Source organism: Pelophylax lessonae, assembly GCF_965119305.1.
Source record: "Pelophylax lessonae genome assembly, chromosome: 1".
Classification (NCBI taxonomy): Eukaryota; Metazoa; Chordata; class Amphibia; order Anura; family Ranidae; genus Pelophylax; species Pelophylax lessonae.
In genome coordinates this window covers 895978987-895995021 of record NC_138768.1, presented here as the reverse complement: position 1 = coordinate 895995021, position 16035 = coordinate 895978987, and the positions used below count along the sequence as shown (strand labels likewise).

The window sequence follows — 16035 nt, the reverse complement described above, 5'->3', positions numbered from 1 at the left end:
TACAACATGTCATCTACCCAGACAGTACCGGACATACAACATGTTATGTACCCAGACAGTACCGGACATACAACATGTTATGTACCCAGACAGTACCGGACATACATGTCATCTACCCAGACAGTACCGGACATACAACATGTTATGTACCCAGACAGTACCGGACATACATGTCATCTACCCAGACAGTACCAGACATACAACTTGTCATCTACCCAGACAGTACCAGACATACAACATGTCATCTACCCAGACAGTACCGGACATACAACATGTTATGTACCCAGACAGTACCGGACATACATGTCATCTACTCAGACAGTACCGGACATACATGTCATCTACCCAGACAGTTCCAGACATACAACATGTCATCTACCCAGACAGTACCGGACATACATGTCATCTACCCAGACAGTACCGGACATACAACATGTCATCTACCCAGACAGTATCATACATACAACATGTCATTACTCAGACAGTATCATACATACAACATGTCATTACCCAGACAGAATAATACATACAACATGTCATCTACCCAGACAGTACCGGACATACAACATGTCATCTACCCAGACAGTACCGGACATACATGTCATCTACCCAGACAGTACCGGACATACATGTCATCTACCCAGACAGTACCAGACATACAACATGTCATCTACCCAGACAGTACCGGACATACAACATGTCATCTACCCAGACAGTACCGGACATACAACATGTCATCTACCCAGACAGTACCGGACATACAACATGTCATCTACCCAGACAGTATCATACATACAACATGTCATCTACCCAGACAGCACCGGACATACATGTCATCTACCCAGACAGTACCGGACATACAACATGTCATCTACCCAGACAGTACCGGACATACATGTCATCTACCCAGACAGTACCGGACATACATGTCATCTACCCAGACAGTACCGGACATACATGTCATCTACCCAGACAGTACCGGACATACATGTCATCTACCCAGACAGTACCGGACATACAACATGTTATGTACCCAGACAGTACCGGACATACATGTCATCTACCCAGACAGTACCAGACATACAACTTGTCATCTACCCAGACAGTACCGGACATACATGTCATCTACCCAGACAGTACCGGACATACATGTCATCTACCCAGACAGTACCGGACATACATGTCATCTACCCAGACAGTACCGGACATACATGTCATCTACCCAGACAGTACCGGACATACATGTCATCTACCCAGACAGTACCGGACATACAACATGTTATGTACCCAGACAGTACCGGACATACATGTCATCTACCCAGACAGTACCAGACATACAACTTGTCATCTACCCAGACAGTACCAGACATACAACATGTCATCTACCCAGACAGTACCGGACATACAACATGTTATGTACCCAGACAGTTCCAGACATACAACATGTCATCTACCCAGACAGTACCGGACATACATGTCATCTACCCAGACAGTACCGGACATACAACATGTCATCTACCCAGACAGTATCATACATACAACATGTCATTACTCAGACAGTATCATACATACAACATGTCATTACCCAGACAGAATAATACATACAACATGTCATCTACCCAGACAGTACCGGACATACAACATGTTATGTACCCAGACAGTACCGGACATACATGTCATCTACCCAGACAGTACCAGACATACATGTCATCTACCCAGACAGTACCGGACATACATGTCATCTACCCAGACAGTACCAGACATACATGTCATCTACCCAGACAGTACCGGACATACATGTCATCTACCCAGACAGTACCGGACATACATGTCATCTACCCAGACAGTACCGGACATACAACATGTTATGTACCCAGACAGTACCGGACATACATGTCATCTACCCAGACAGTACCAGACATACAACTTGTCATCTACCCAGACAGTACCGGACATACATGTCATCTACCCAGACAGTACCGGACATACATGTCATCTACCCAGACAGTACCGGACATACATGTCATCTACCCAGACAGTACCGGACATACATGTCATCTACCCAGACAGTACCGGACATACATGTCATCTACCCAGACAGTACCGGACATACAACATGTTATGTACCCAGACAGTACCGGACATACATGTCATCTACCCAGACAGTACCAGACATACAACTTGTCATCTACCCAGACAGTACCAGACATACAACATGTCATCTACCCAGACAGTACCGGACATACAACATGTTATGTACCCAGACAGTTCCAGACATACAACATGTCATCTACCCAGACAGTACCGGACATACATGTCATCTACCCAGACAGTACCGGACATACAACATGTCATCTACCCAGACAGTATCATACATACAACATGTCATTACTCAGACAGTATCATACATACAACATGTCATTACCCAGACAGAATAATACATACAACATGTCATCTACCCAGACAGTACCGGACATACAACATGTTATGTACCCAGACAGTACCGGACATACATGTCATCTACCCAGACAGTACCAGACATACATGTCATCTACCCAGACAGTACCGGACATACATGTCATCTACCCAGACAGTACCAGACATACATGTCATCTACCCAGACAGTACCGGACATACATGTCATCTACCCAGACAGTACCGGACATACATGTCATCTACCCAGACAGTACCGGACATACAACATGTTATGTACCCAGACAGTACCGGACATACATGTCATCTACCCAGACAGTACCAGACATACAACTTGTCATCTACCCAGACAGTACCGGACATACATGTCATCTACCCAGACAGTACCGGACATACATGTCATCTACCCAGACAGTACCGGACATACATGTCATCTACCCAGACAGTACCGGACATACATGTCATCTACCCAGACAGTACCGGACATACATGTCATCTACCCAGACAGTACCGGACATACAACATGTTATGTACCCAGACAGTACCGGACATACATGTCATCTACCCAGACAGTACCAGACATACAACTTGTCATCTACCCAGACAGTACCAGACATACAACATGTCATCTACCCAGACAGTACCGGACATACAACATGTTATGTACCCAGACAGTTCCAGACATACAACATGTCATCTACCCAGACAGTACCGGACATACATGTCATCTACCCAGACAGTACCGGACATACAACATGTCATCTACCCAGACAGTATCATACATACAACATGTCATTACTCAGACAGTATCATACATACAACATGTCATTACCCAGACAGAATAATACATACAACATGTCATCTACCCAGACAGTACCGGACATACAACATGTTATGTACCCAGACAGTACCGGACATACAACATGTTATGTACCCAGACAGTACCTGACATACAACTTGTAATGGGAAACCTGCATAAGCGTGACCCACCATCTACAGAATTTGCCTAGAAATAATGGATGCCAAAGCTGTATGACCATCTATGACGATGAAGAAAGAATCGGTCTTCCAAACAGAAGCGGTAGAATTTATCTAATGGGCCGAACCACATCTAAATAATGAAGAGCTATTTCCTTAGGAATAGAAGAAGGACTGGGACACAGAGAAGACAAGAGGAATGAAAGGCCAACGCCACCTTTGGCAGAAAGGACAACCAAGGCCAAACTACCACCTTATGCTTATGATGCACCAAAAAGAGTTGCTGCCAATTCAGAGACCCTACGAGTGTCAGGACAGGTATTTCTCAGATATTGTTGAAGGCAGGCTTTTGCAAGGTAGATAAAATCAGATTCAGGCCCCACGGCGGCAGAGGAGGTCTTGTTGATGGAAAAAAACATGCATGGCCCCCTGGATGAAGGTACAACCCAGGGAAGGAGGCCAAAGAACATTAAAAGAATATGGTCAAGGTGAAAACCTGGCCCTTCACAGTACCCAGGGTCATCTGACGGTCCATGCCATTTATGGAGTACACCTTTCAGATAAGATAATAGATTAGGCGGTAGGTGGACTTCTGGGCTCGAAGCCTCATGGAGAGACAGACCCTTATCCTTCTTCACCTGGCTTTCCACAGCCACATCGTTAAAGCAAGCGGCTGTGAAGCAGGGTGATAGATCAAACCTACAGAGAGAAGGTTTGGACCGAACAGAAGACGCCAGGGTACATCGGTGACTAGTTGAACAAGATCTGCGAACCAGGACTGGCACAGCCAATCTGAAGCTACTAGAACTATTGATATGCCCTCCCTCTGGATCCTCCGCAGCAACCGGGGGAAAAGTTTCAACAGAGGAAAGGCATACATCAGGAAGTCCTTGTCCCACGGAGTCACCAGTGCATTTGATGCATTGGCCCAGGGATCCTTCATCCTGGCCAATCACCTGTTAAATTTCCATTCGAGTTAGGTTGCAAAGAGATCCATGTCTGGCGTGCGCTAGCATTGCTGAATCTGGTCAAAAACCTCCATGTGTAGAGACCATTCCCCTTGAACAAAGACTCTGAAGACTGAGATAGTTCGCCTGTCAATTGTCCATTACCAGAATGTGGACGTGGAGGTCAGCCCAATCGAGGATCCTAGACGCTTCCAGAGCATTTACCGAGCTCTCGGTGCTGCCTCCTTGATTATGTAATCCACAGCTGTCGCATTGTCAGATTGGACCCTGATGGAGCAGCACTCGAGAAGAGCTTTGCTAACAGAGAGGAAGAGATGGGTCGCCCTAAGCTCCAGAATGTTGATTGGAAGCCTGGTTTCCTCTGGAGTCCATTAACCTTGAACCAACAAGTGAACAATCTGTAGACTGTAGAGGCTGGCATCCATAGTAACAATCTACAGCAGTGGAGAACAAATTCACCAAGAAAGGGATGCCCTTTCCAGATGAGACAAACAAATGGCCTGGTTCAGCAACCTCGGGACCTTGATCCACTTGGCCAGAATCTTTCACTGTAAGGGCTTGGTGTGGGGTTGCGCATAAGAAACCGCTTTAAAGGAAAGGACCGTGAGCCTCAGGACCTTCATGCAAAAGCAGAGGGAGACCGCAGAGTGGCTAGATGAAGGACATGAAGGCAAAACTTCTAAAGTTTCTCCAGTGGGAGAAAAACCCTGACCACCCCCATATCCAGAACAAGACCCATGTACTCCAAGCTAGGAGAAGGAAGAAGGACTGACTTGGGAAGATTCCGTGTCCACCCAAAGTCCTCCGATGACCTGATTGTGATTGAAAGATCGCGTTCCAGATCTGACACAGACTCTACCCACAGGAGCAAGTTGTCCAGATAGCCCACAATCGAGATCCCACGGAGCCTCAGGAAAGAACTGGAGCCCATACCTTGGTGAAGATCCGTGACGCCAACGCCAAAATAAAGGGAAGGGCTACTAACTGAAAATGAAGGCCCCCCCATCGCGCACCAGAGGAGTTGATGGTTTTGGTAGATAGGAACGTGGAGGTAGGATTCCTTGATATCAGTTGAGGACAGGAGATCTTGATGTAGGAAAGCTACGGACATTTGAAACTTTCACAAAGCTGTTCAGGGCCTTTAGATCCAGAACTAGATGAGCACTGTTCTTCATCAGAACTGTGAATAGATTTGATAGAGCCCCTGAATCTTTTGGAGGATGATTCCAGGGCTATCACCCCCTGACCTAGAAGCCCTTGAACCACCGAGTGCAAGTCAGCCAAACACTGAGGAGGAACAATAATTGATCTGTAGCTGCTGGAGGTAGACCACCTGCAGGACCCATTTGTCAGTAATGAGAGACAGTTAGTAGTTCGTAAACAACAGAAGATGAACCCCAACCTTGAGATGTGGAGGTGGGGACACACCTTCATGCAGAGACTTGTTTATCTGTGGACTTGGAGGCTTTGAGCTGAAAGAAAATGCTTGAAACCAGAATAGGCAGTGGGCTTAGTGGACTTTTCATTTGTGGAGGAACCTTGGCTACGAAAAATATGTTTGTGCACAAAGGAGAGGCCAGCGTTACGACATGGCTCCTTACCCTTCCGAGCCTGAGGCAGAAAAGTATTTTTACAACCAGTGATGTTCTTTATGATTTTGTCTAGAGAAGCGCCAAAAAAAAGACGATCACACGCAAAGGGCATCCTGGTAAGCACATTCCTGGGTGTCTGATCTGCCGACTAGCACCTACGCCAAATCAACTCCACAAACCAACAGCAGAAGCCTACAGATGAGGAACCAGTTGTCCTGAACTAACTGCCATAGTGGCAGCAAAGGAATTAAAGCTTAAAGGGGCCCCCACAAGGACCCCAACGCCACTTGACTCATTTCTGAGAAAGAGGCAAGGCCTCCAGGACCAGGAGAGTTTGACAGGTCAGACAGTGTCTGCTAGGAAAAAAAGTCCCCATCTCCCCACAGGAGCCACATGTAGAAGTGGGGCCCTTGTCATTGGGGAGCCCAGCCGCCTTGGTTATCTGTACAGATAGGAAGCAGCTCCCTCACCCAGCAGGGTCACTGGCTGACCCCATTGGACTGGCACCTGCATGGAAGAAACAGCAGGAAGGCTCTGTACTGCTGTGACCACACTTTACTGGCCCAGTGTCAGCGATCTGTGCCTGCTCAGCAATCCATGCAGTGTGCCGCCCTATAGCGGTGAGAAAGAGAAGGGACTGCCATCTATGGGACTGCAGGATTGTCCAATCAGATGTTCCCCTCCATTCATTGAAGGACAAAGCCAAGTCTCTAGATCCTAACAGATGGGTTTGATTGTGCCTCCAGGCCACTCTGCATGTCACCGTAGCCAATCCCAACATAGCAGGGAACTGCATGCGATTGGTGCAGTGCTGGGGGACTACCTGGATCTATATATATCCGAAAGCAGAAACATTCTATTTCCTGATTCCTAAGCCCACGGAAAAATACTGAGCTGTGCATAACAGGGAGGGGGTTTGTCCACCAGCAAGGGCCGCTCCTAGGGGGCATTTTCTTTTTTGTTGCACCTATCATCCTGCTCCTGCAGGTGGCACAATCCAACCCATCTGTTAGGATAGGAAGACGTGTCCTTCAATGAATGGAGGGGAACATCTGATTAGACAATGCTGTAGTCCCACAGATACATAGGAATGATCTGATTGGACAATCGTGCAGTCCTATAATTACATAGGAATGATCTGATTGGACAATCGTGCAGTCCTATAATTACATAGGAATGATCTGATTGGGCAATCCTGTAGTCCCAGAGATACATAGGAATGATCTGATTGGCCAATCCTGCAGTCACAGAGATACATAGTGTGACGAGAGTCACTTTGGTTGGGGGGCCTGTGGAACCCAGCTTACCTTAGAGAGGTTGGGAAATACCTGTCTCATCTCCCTAGGCCCCTCCTATGTGTAAGTCTCCCTGTGTCTATTAGCGGCACAGGGTGACCAAGGAAATGATGGACTTAATGGACACTGAGAATATGGTTTGGATTACTCAAATGGGACAGTAATAATTATCAACAATATATCTCAAGAACTTTTGATTCAATACCACTTTACATTGTGAGACCTATAGCCTGTTGCCATGAAGTCTGTGACTCCTAAATAATCAAAGCATTGCTTAGATGTGTATTCCATGTACCTCAATGTAGGAGACGGACAGACTGATACTGGGGTCTCTTCCTATTTTCTGTATAATAAGGTGTTCTGTTTTTATACTTAGGATAACGTGTAATTTTGTATTTTGTTTTAGCCTTTGTCCCGGGCAGTCATGTCATCCCAGCTGGTTTAAGTGCGCTGAGTTAATTAGCATGTGAATGATAACCTTGTCTAGATGGGATTAGCCATGAGTCAGCTGTACCTCGTTATCTAACCATTGTGTGATGTTTTGGGTAAATATTTGGGTCATTGTTCATGTAGTGACTGACATACTTGTCAAGTGTATAAAAGTCTGTTTCTTGTTCAATAAAGAAGTTGATGTTTTCAGACACATACAAGCTAAGTTGTCATTTAGTTTTGTATGGGGGCGGCTGGAATATATACTGTATCTATGTTTATGACTGGGAGGAAGCCATATACTGATGGAAGACCACAAGTACAGTGTGGATCGGAGGTTCCGTTACATTGGTTGGATAGCAGAAGAGGAGAGTTAGAGATATCAGCTGCCATTGAAGAGGAATTCAGAAGGAAGTTGCGAGAGATGCGGATACAGCACAGGGGAACAGTGTCAGAGAAGGTCCTGCTAGGATGGTATTATTTTATCCGCTTGGAACTCTGGAAGGAAATGCTAGGCTGTGAGCAGAGACACCAGGGAAAAATCCTCCCCTCCATCCAGGAAAGGTACTGGTCGCAGTATAGATTGTGGGTGCTGGTTTTGGGAGATAAACCACACAAGGAATGGAAAGCTGAGTTAAGCAGGCTTACCCAGGAGGAGATGCGATTGGAGGAGAGCTACTGAGCTCTCCGCTGGTATGTAACCCAAGTGTGCCCATGGACAGCGGACGACAGCCCAACAGAAGGCTTTGGCTATGGCGGCCTGGGACTGTCATTAGAGAAGTGGTCAGAGGACCCTAACTTTGGGAGCGATCTGGGGGGGGGGGCGGTTAGAGGAAATTATGGGTTCCAGAGAAAAAATCCTGAACATCTCGGAAGTGCTCTGGGCACTGGAAGGTATGGAGTTTCCGGTAGTGTTACCGGGAGAGGAGATTGTAGGTCCCTCGTCCCAGCAGCAGCCAACAGCACTGGGGGTAGAGATGGTCGGTCCCACTATCCAGCCCCAGCCATGGATTACAGATTTTAATTGACTTTTCATGGGAGGATATGGATGATAAATCACCTACTAAAGTGTTGGCACTGGGCCCAAGTGCCACCAGCCTGTGCCCTGGACTTTCAGGAATTCCAGAGACTGGGGACTTAATAGATTTTTCTGCTGAGGAAGAACAACCCAGTGAGCCTACAGCAGAAGAGCGGGCATCCAGGCATAGCGCTGCTAACCTCTGCCTGATGTGTGCAAGGCCACTGACTTTTCAGTTTACTTCCCTACTGAACAGCGGGCATTAGGGCCTAACATCACTGAGCTCTGCCCAACACCAACAAGCAGCTTCAGAATCCCTGAGAGAAGAGGCAGCCGGCCTTTCTCCTACACCACTGACAGGGACATGGGATTTGCTGCCAGCAGTATCTGTGGAGTTACAAGAAACTTCTACAGCAGAAGCGCTGACAACTGGACAGAGGGTCCAAGACCTCTGCCCTGCACCTGCGGTAGTTCCGGAGGCCCAGAGTAAGAAGGGGGAAGAGGTTGTCATCCTCCCTCCCCAACAGTCAGTCAGAGTGGAGTCTTCCCTCCCCAGCCAGGATCTGTGCATCTGGGAGACAGTACCAGAGAAATGTTATCCCAACAGCCAGATGAGGGTAAGGAAGATGGAGCAGCTGACTCCCCATCCCAGCAGCAGACAGCGCCCCAGAATGATGACACCAACCCAGCAGAAGAGCTGCCAACAATGCTGCTGGCCTCTGCCCTCAACTAACAAAGGATTGGTTTCCTGAGAAAGTGGATGGGACTACAGTCTTCACTTGTATCACTTGTCGGCCCAGATCCCCAACAGCCTGACGAAGTGAGCCCCGCCACCCTGTCTTCTCTCCAGCGGCTGAAAGAACTCCAGGGAGAAGGGCCAGTCCTTGCTTCTCCCCAGCGGCTGAAAGAACTCCAGGGAGAAGGGCCAGTCCTTGCTTCTCCCCAGCGTCTGAAAGGACTCCTGGGAGAAGGGCCAGTCCTTGCTTCTCCCCAGCAGCTGAAAGAACTCCAGGGAGAAGGGCCAGTCCTTGCTTCTCCCCAGCGGCTGAAAGGACTCCAGGGAGAAGGGCCAGTCCACGCTTCTCCCCAGGGGCTGAAAGAACTCCAGGGAGAAGGGCCAGTCCACGCTTCTCCCCAGTGGCGGGTATGTTCTATGAGAGAGGCAGAGGCTGGGTGAGTAATGCTGTGTTCCGGACAATTTGTTTGGGCTACTGTGTGGGTGCAGACATTGGGGGGGGGGGACTATGGACTAACTTCGAAGAGAGATGTGAACCCAGCTTACCTTAGAGAGGTTGGGAAATCCCTGTCTCAGGTCCCTATGCCCCTCTTATGTGTAAGTCACCCTGTGTCTATTAGGGGCACAGGGTGGCCAAGGAAATTATGGACTTAATGGACACCGAGAATATGGTTTGGATCACTCAAATGGGACAGTAATAATTATCAACAATATATCTCAAGAACTATGAAGATTTAATCCCACTTTACACTGTGAGACCTATAGCCTGTTGCCATGAAGTCTGTGACTCCTAAATAATCAAAGCATTGCTTTGATGTGTATTGCATGTACTTCAATGTAGGAGACGGACAGAGTGATACTGGGGTCTCTTCCTATTGTCTGTATAATAAGAAGTTCTGTTTTTATACTTATGATAATGTGTAATTTTGTATTGTGTTTTAGTCTTGTTGCCGGCAGTCTGGTCTTCCAGGCTGGTTTAAGTGCTCTGAGTTAATTAGCATGTGAATGATAACCTTGTATAGATGGGATTAGCCATGAGTCAGCTGTACCTCGTTATCTAACCATTGTTTCATGTTTTGGGTAAATATTTGGGTCATTGTTCATGTAGTGACTGACATACTTCTCAAGTGTATACAAGTCTGTTTCTTGTTCAATAAAGGAGTTAGTTGCTCTCAGACACATACAAGCGAAGTTGTCGGCTAGTTTTGTTTGGGTGCGGCTGGAATCTCTATCTATGTTCAAGACTGTAGGAAGCCGTATACTGACGGAAGCCCACAAACACAGTGTGGGTCGGCGGTTCCGTTACACATAGGAATGATCTGATTGGACAATCCCCATAGTTACATAGGAATGATCTGATTGGACAATCCCGCAGTCCCATAGTTACATAGGAATGATCTGATTGGACAATCCCATAGTCACATAGGAATGATCTGATTGGACAATCCCCATAGTTACATAGGAATGATCTGATTGGACAATCCGCAGTCCTATAGTTACATAGGAATGATCTGATTGGACAATCCCATAGTTGCATAGGAATGATCTGATTGAACAATCCTGCGGTCCCATCGTTACATAGGAATGATCTGATTGGACAATCCTGCAATCCCATAGTTACATAGGAATGATCTGATTGGACAATTCTGCAGACATAACATGTGATCTCACCTGGGGTGGCGATTCGGACTCTTCTCCCTTTCAGCAGTTTCTGAACTCTGTGAAGCTGGATCTCATTCTCCTGAAGTTGCTGAGCGTTCTCTATGTACTCACACACTGCAGAAATCGCCTGAAGAGCACCTGTGAGAGAAGGAATATTACTCCAGCTGTGCTCTGGATGGGGTGGGGGAGGCATTCCATTATCACCTTAAAAGGGGAGTGTGGCCAATACAGAGCTAAGCATGACCAAAACACTACAAAGACACACAGTGAGGATGTCCTACAAAGACACAATGAGGATGTCCTACCAAGACACAGCGAGGATGTCCTACCAAGACACAGCGAGGATGTCCTACCAAGACACAGCGAGGATGTCCTACCAAGACACAGCGAGGAACTCCTACCAAGACACAGCGAGGATGTCCTACAAAGACACAGGGAGGATGTCCTACCAAGACACAGAGAGGATGTCCTACAAAGACACAGCGAGGATGTCCTACAAAGACACAGCGAGGATGTCCTACAAAGAGACAGCGAGGATGTCCTACAAAGACACAGCGAGGATGTCCTACAAAGACACAGCGAGGATGTCCTACAAAGACACAGGGAGGATGTCCTACCAAGACACAGCGAGGATGTCCTACAAAGAGACAGCGAGGATGTCCTACAAAGACACAGCGAGGATGTCCTACAAAGACACAGCGAGGATGTCCTACAAAGACACAGGGAGGATGTCCTACAAAGACACAGCGAGGATGTCCTTCAAAGAGACAGCGAGGATGTCCTACCAAGACACAGCGAGGAACTCCTACCAAGACACAGCGAGGATGTCCTACAAAGACACAGGGAGGATGTCCTACCAAGACACAGCGAGGATGTCCTACAAAGACACAGCGAGGATGTCCTACAAAGACACAGCGAGGATGTCCTACAAAGAGACAGCGAGGATGTCCTACAAAGACACAGCGAGGATGTCCTACAAAGACACAGCGAGGATGTCCTACAAAGACACAGGGAGGATGTCCTACCAAGACACAGCGAGGATGTCCTACAAAGAGACAGCGAGGATGTCCTACAAAGACACAGCGAGGATGTCCTACAAAGACACAGGGAGGATGTCCTACAAAGACACAGCGAGGATCTCCTACAAAGACACAGCGAGGATGTCCTACAAAGACACAGGGAGGATGTCCTACAAAGACACAGCGAGGATCTCCTACGGAGACACAGCGAGGATGTCCTACAAAGACACAGGGAGGATGTCCTACAAAGACACAGCGAGGATGTCCTACAAAGACACAGGGAGGATGTCCTACAAAGACACAGCGAGGATGTCCTACAAAGACACAGGGAGGATGTCCTACAAAGACACAGGGAGGATGTCCTACAAAGACACAGGGAGGATCTCCTACAAAGACACAGCGAGGATGTCCTACAAAGACACAGGGAGGATGTCCTACAAAGACACAGGGAGGATGTCCTACAAAGACACAGCGAGGATGTCCTACAAAGACACAGCGAGGATGTCCTACAAAGACACAGCGAGGATGTCCTACAGAGACACAGCGAGGATCTCCTACAAAGACACAGCGAGGATGTTCTACAAAGACACAGCGAGGATGTCCTACAAAGACACAGCGAGGATGTCCTACAAAGACACAGCGAGGATGTTCTACAAAGACACAGCGAGGATCTCCTACAAAGACACAGCGAGGATGTCCTACAAAGAGACAGCGAGGATCTCCTACAAAGACACAGGGAGGATGTCCTACAAAGATACAGCGAGGATGTCCTACAAAGACACAGCGAGGATGTCCTTCAAAGAGACAGCGAGGATGTCCTACAAAGACACAGCGAGGATCTCCTACAAAGACACAGCGAGGATGTCCTACAAAGACACAGCGAGGATGTCCTACAAAGACACAGCGAGGATGTCCTACAAAGAGACAGCGAGGATCTCCTACAAAGACACAGCGAGGATGTCCTACAAAGACACAGGGAGGATGTCCTACAAAGACACAGGGAGGATGTCCTACAAAGACACAGGGAGGATGTCCTACAAAGAGACAGCGAGGATCTCCTACAAAGACACAGCGAGGATGTCCTACAAAGACACAGCGAGGATGTCCTACAAAGAGACAGCGAGGATCTCCTACAAAGACACAGCGAGGATGTCCTACAAAGACACAGCGAGGATCTCCTCCAAAGACACAGCGAGGATCTCCTACAAAGACACAGTGAGGATGTCCTACAAAGACACAGGGAGGATGTCCTACAAAGACACAGCGAGGATGTCCTACAAAGACACAGCGAGGATGTCCTACAAAGACACAGCGAGGATCTCCTACAAAGACACAGCGAGGATCTCCTACAAAGACACAGTGAGGATCTCCTACAAAGACACAGTGAGGATCTCCTACAAAGACACAGGGAGGATGTCCTACATAGACACAGCGAGGATGTCCTACATAGACACAGCGAGGATGTCCTACATAGACACAGCGAGGATGTCCTACATAGACACAGCTAGGATGTCCTACAAAGACACAGCGAGGATGTCCTACAAAGACACAGGGAGGATGTCCTACAAAGACACAGGGAGGATGTCCTACAAAGATACAGCAGAGATGTCCAATAAAGACACAGCGAGGACGTCCTACAAAGACACAGCGAGGATGTCCTACAAAGACACAGCGAGGATGTCCTACAAAAACACAGCGAGGATGTCCTACAGAGACACAGCGAGGATGTCCTACAAAGATACAGCAGAGATGTCCAATAAAGACACAGCGAGGACGTCCTACAAAGACACAGCGAGGATGTCCTACAAAGACACAGCGAGGATGTCCTACATAGACACAGCGAGGATGTCCTACATAGACACAGCGAGGATGTCCTACATAGACACAGCTAGGATGTCCTACAAAGACACAGCGAGGATGTCCTACAAAGATACAGCGAGGATGTCCTACAAAGACACAGCGAGGATGTCCTACAAAGACACAGCGAGGATGTCCTACAAAGACACAGCGAGGATGTCCTACAAAGACACAGCGAGGACGTCCTACAAAGACACAGCGAGGATGTCCTACAAAGACACAGCGAGGATGTCCTACATAGACACAGCGAGGATGTCCTACATAGACACAGCGAGGATGTCCTACATAGACACAGCGAGGATGTCCTACATAGACACAGCTAGGATGTCCTACAAAGACACAGCGAGGATGTCCTACAAAGATACAGCGAGGATGTCCTACAAAGACACAGCGAGGATGTCCTACAAAGACACAGCGAGGATGTCCTACAAAGACACAGGGAGGATGTCCTACAAAGACACAGCGAGGATGTCCTACAAAGATACAGCGAGGATCTCCTACAAAGACACAGCGAGGATCTCCTACAAAGACACAGCGAGGATGTCCTACAAAGACACAGCGAGGATGTCCTACAAAGACACAGCGAGGATGTCCTACAAAGACACAGCGAGGATGTCCTACAAAGACACAGCGAGGATGTCCTACAAAGACATAGCGAGGATGTCCTACAAAGACACAGCGAGGATGTCCTACAAAGACACAGCGAGGATCTCCTACAAAGACACAGCGAGGATCTCCTACAAAGACACAGCGAGGATGTCCTACAAAGACACAGCGAGGATGTCCTACAAAGACACAGCGAGGATGTCCTACAAAGACACAGCGAGGATGTCCTACAAAGACACAGCGAGGATGTCCTACAAAGACACAGCGAGGATCTCCTACAAAGACACAAAGAGGATGTCCTACAAAGACACAGCGAGAATGTTCTACAAAGACACAGCGAGGATGTTCTACAAAGACACAGCGAGGATGTCCTACAAAGACACAGCGAGGATGTCCTACAAAGACACAGCGAGGATGTCCTACAAAGACACAGCGAGGATGTTCTACAAAGAGACAGCGAGGATCTCCTACAAAGACACAGGGAGGATGTCCTACAAAGACACAGCGAGGATGTTCTACAAAGAGACAGCGAGGATGTCCTTCAAAGACACAGCGAGGATCTCCTACAAAGACACAGCGAGGATGTTCTACAAAGACACAGCGAGGATCTCCTACAAAGACACAGCGAGGATGTTCTACAAAGACACAGCGAGGATGTCCTACAAAGACACAGCGAGGATCTCCTACAAAGACACAGCGAGGATCTCCTACAAAGACACAGCGAGGATGTTCTACAAAGACACAGCGAGGATCTCCTACAAAGACACAGCGAGGATGTTCTACAAAGACACAGCGAGGATGTCCTACAAAGACACAGCGAGGATCTCCTACAAAGACACAGCGAGCATGTCCTACAAAGACACAGCGAGGATGTCCTACAAAGACACAACGAGGATGTCCTACAAAGACACAGCGAGGATGTCCTACAAAGACACAACGAGGAACTCCTACAAAGACACAGCGAGGATCTCCTACAAAGACACAGCGAGGATCTCCTACAAAGACACAGCGAGGATGTCCTACAAAGACACAACGAGGAACTCCTACCAAGACACAGCGAGGATGTCCTACAAAGAGACAGCGAGGATGTCCTACAAAGACACAGCGAGGATGTCCTACAAAGACACAGCGAGGATGTCCTACAAAGACACAGCGAGGATGTCCTACAAAGACACAAAGAGGATGTCCTACAAAGACACAGCGAGAATGTTCTACAAAGACACAGGGAGGATGTCCTACAAAGACACAGCGAGGATGTCCTACAAAGACACAGCGAGGATGTCCTACAAAGACACAGCGAGGATGTTCTACAAAGAGACAGCGAGGATCTCCTACAAAGACACAGCAAGGATGTCCTACAAAGACACAGCGAGGATGTCCTACAAAGACACAGCGAGGATGTCCTACAAAGACACAGCGAGGATGTCCTACAAAGACACAGC

At 47.8% G+C, this 16035-nt stretch overlaps 1 protein-coding gene across 1 annotated transcript in view; it reads right to left on the bottom strand.

Annotated features, from left to right (window-relative positions):
• Positions 1-16035, bottom strand: part of ARHGEF39 (Rho guanine nucleotide exchange factor 39) — a 77540-nt gene that overhangs the window by 29239 nt on the left and 32266 nt on the right. Inside the window, exon 7 of the mRNA XM_082261469.1 lies at positions 11121-11249. Within this exon, the coding sequence (XP_082117595.1) occupies positions 11121-11249 (129 nt within the window). The remainder of the gene's footprint in view (positions 1-11120; positions 11250-16035) is intronic.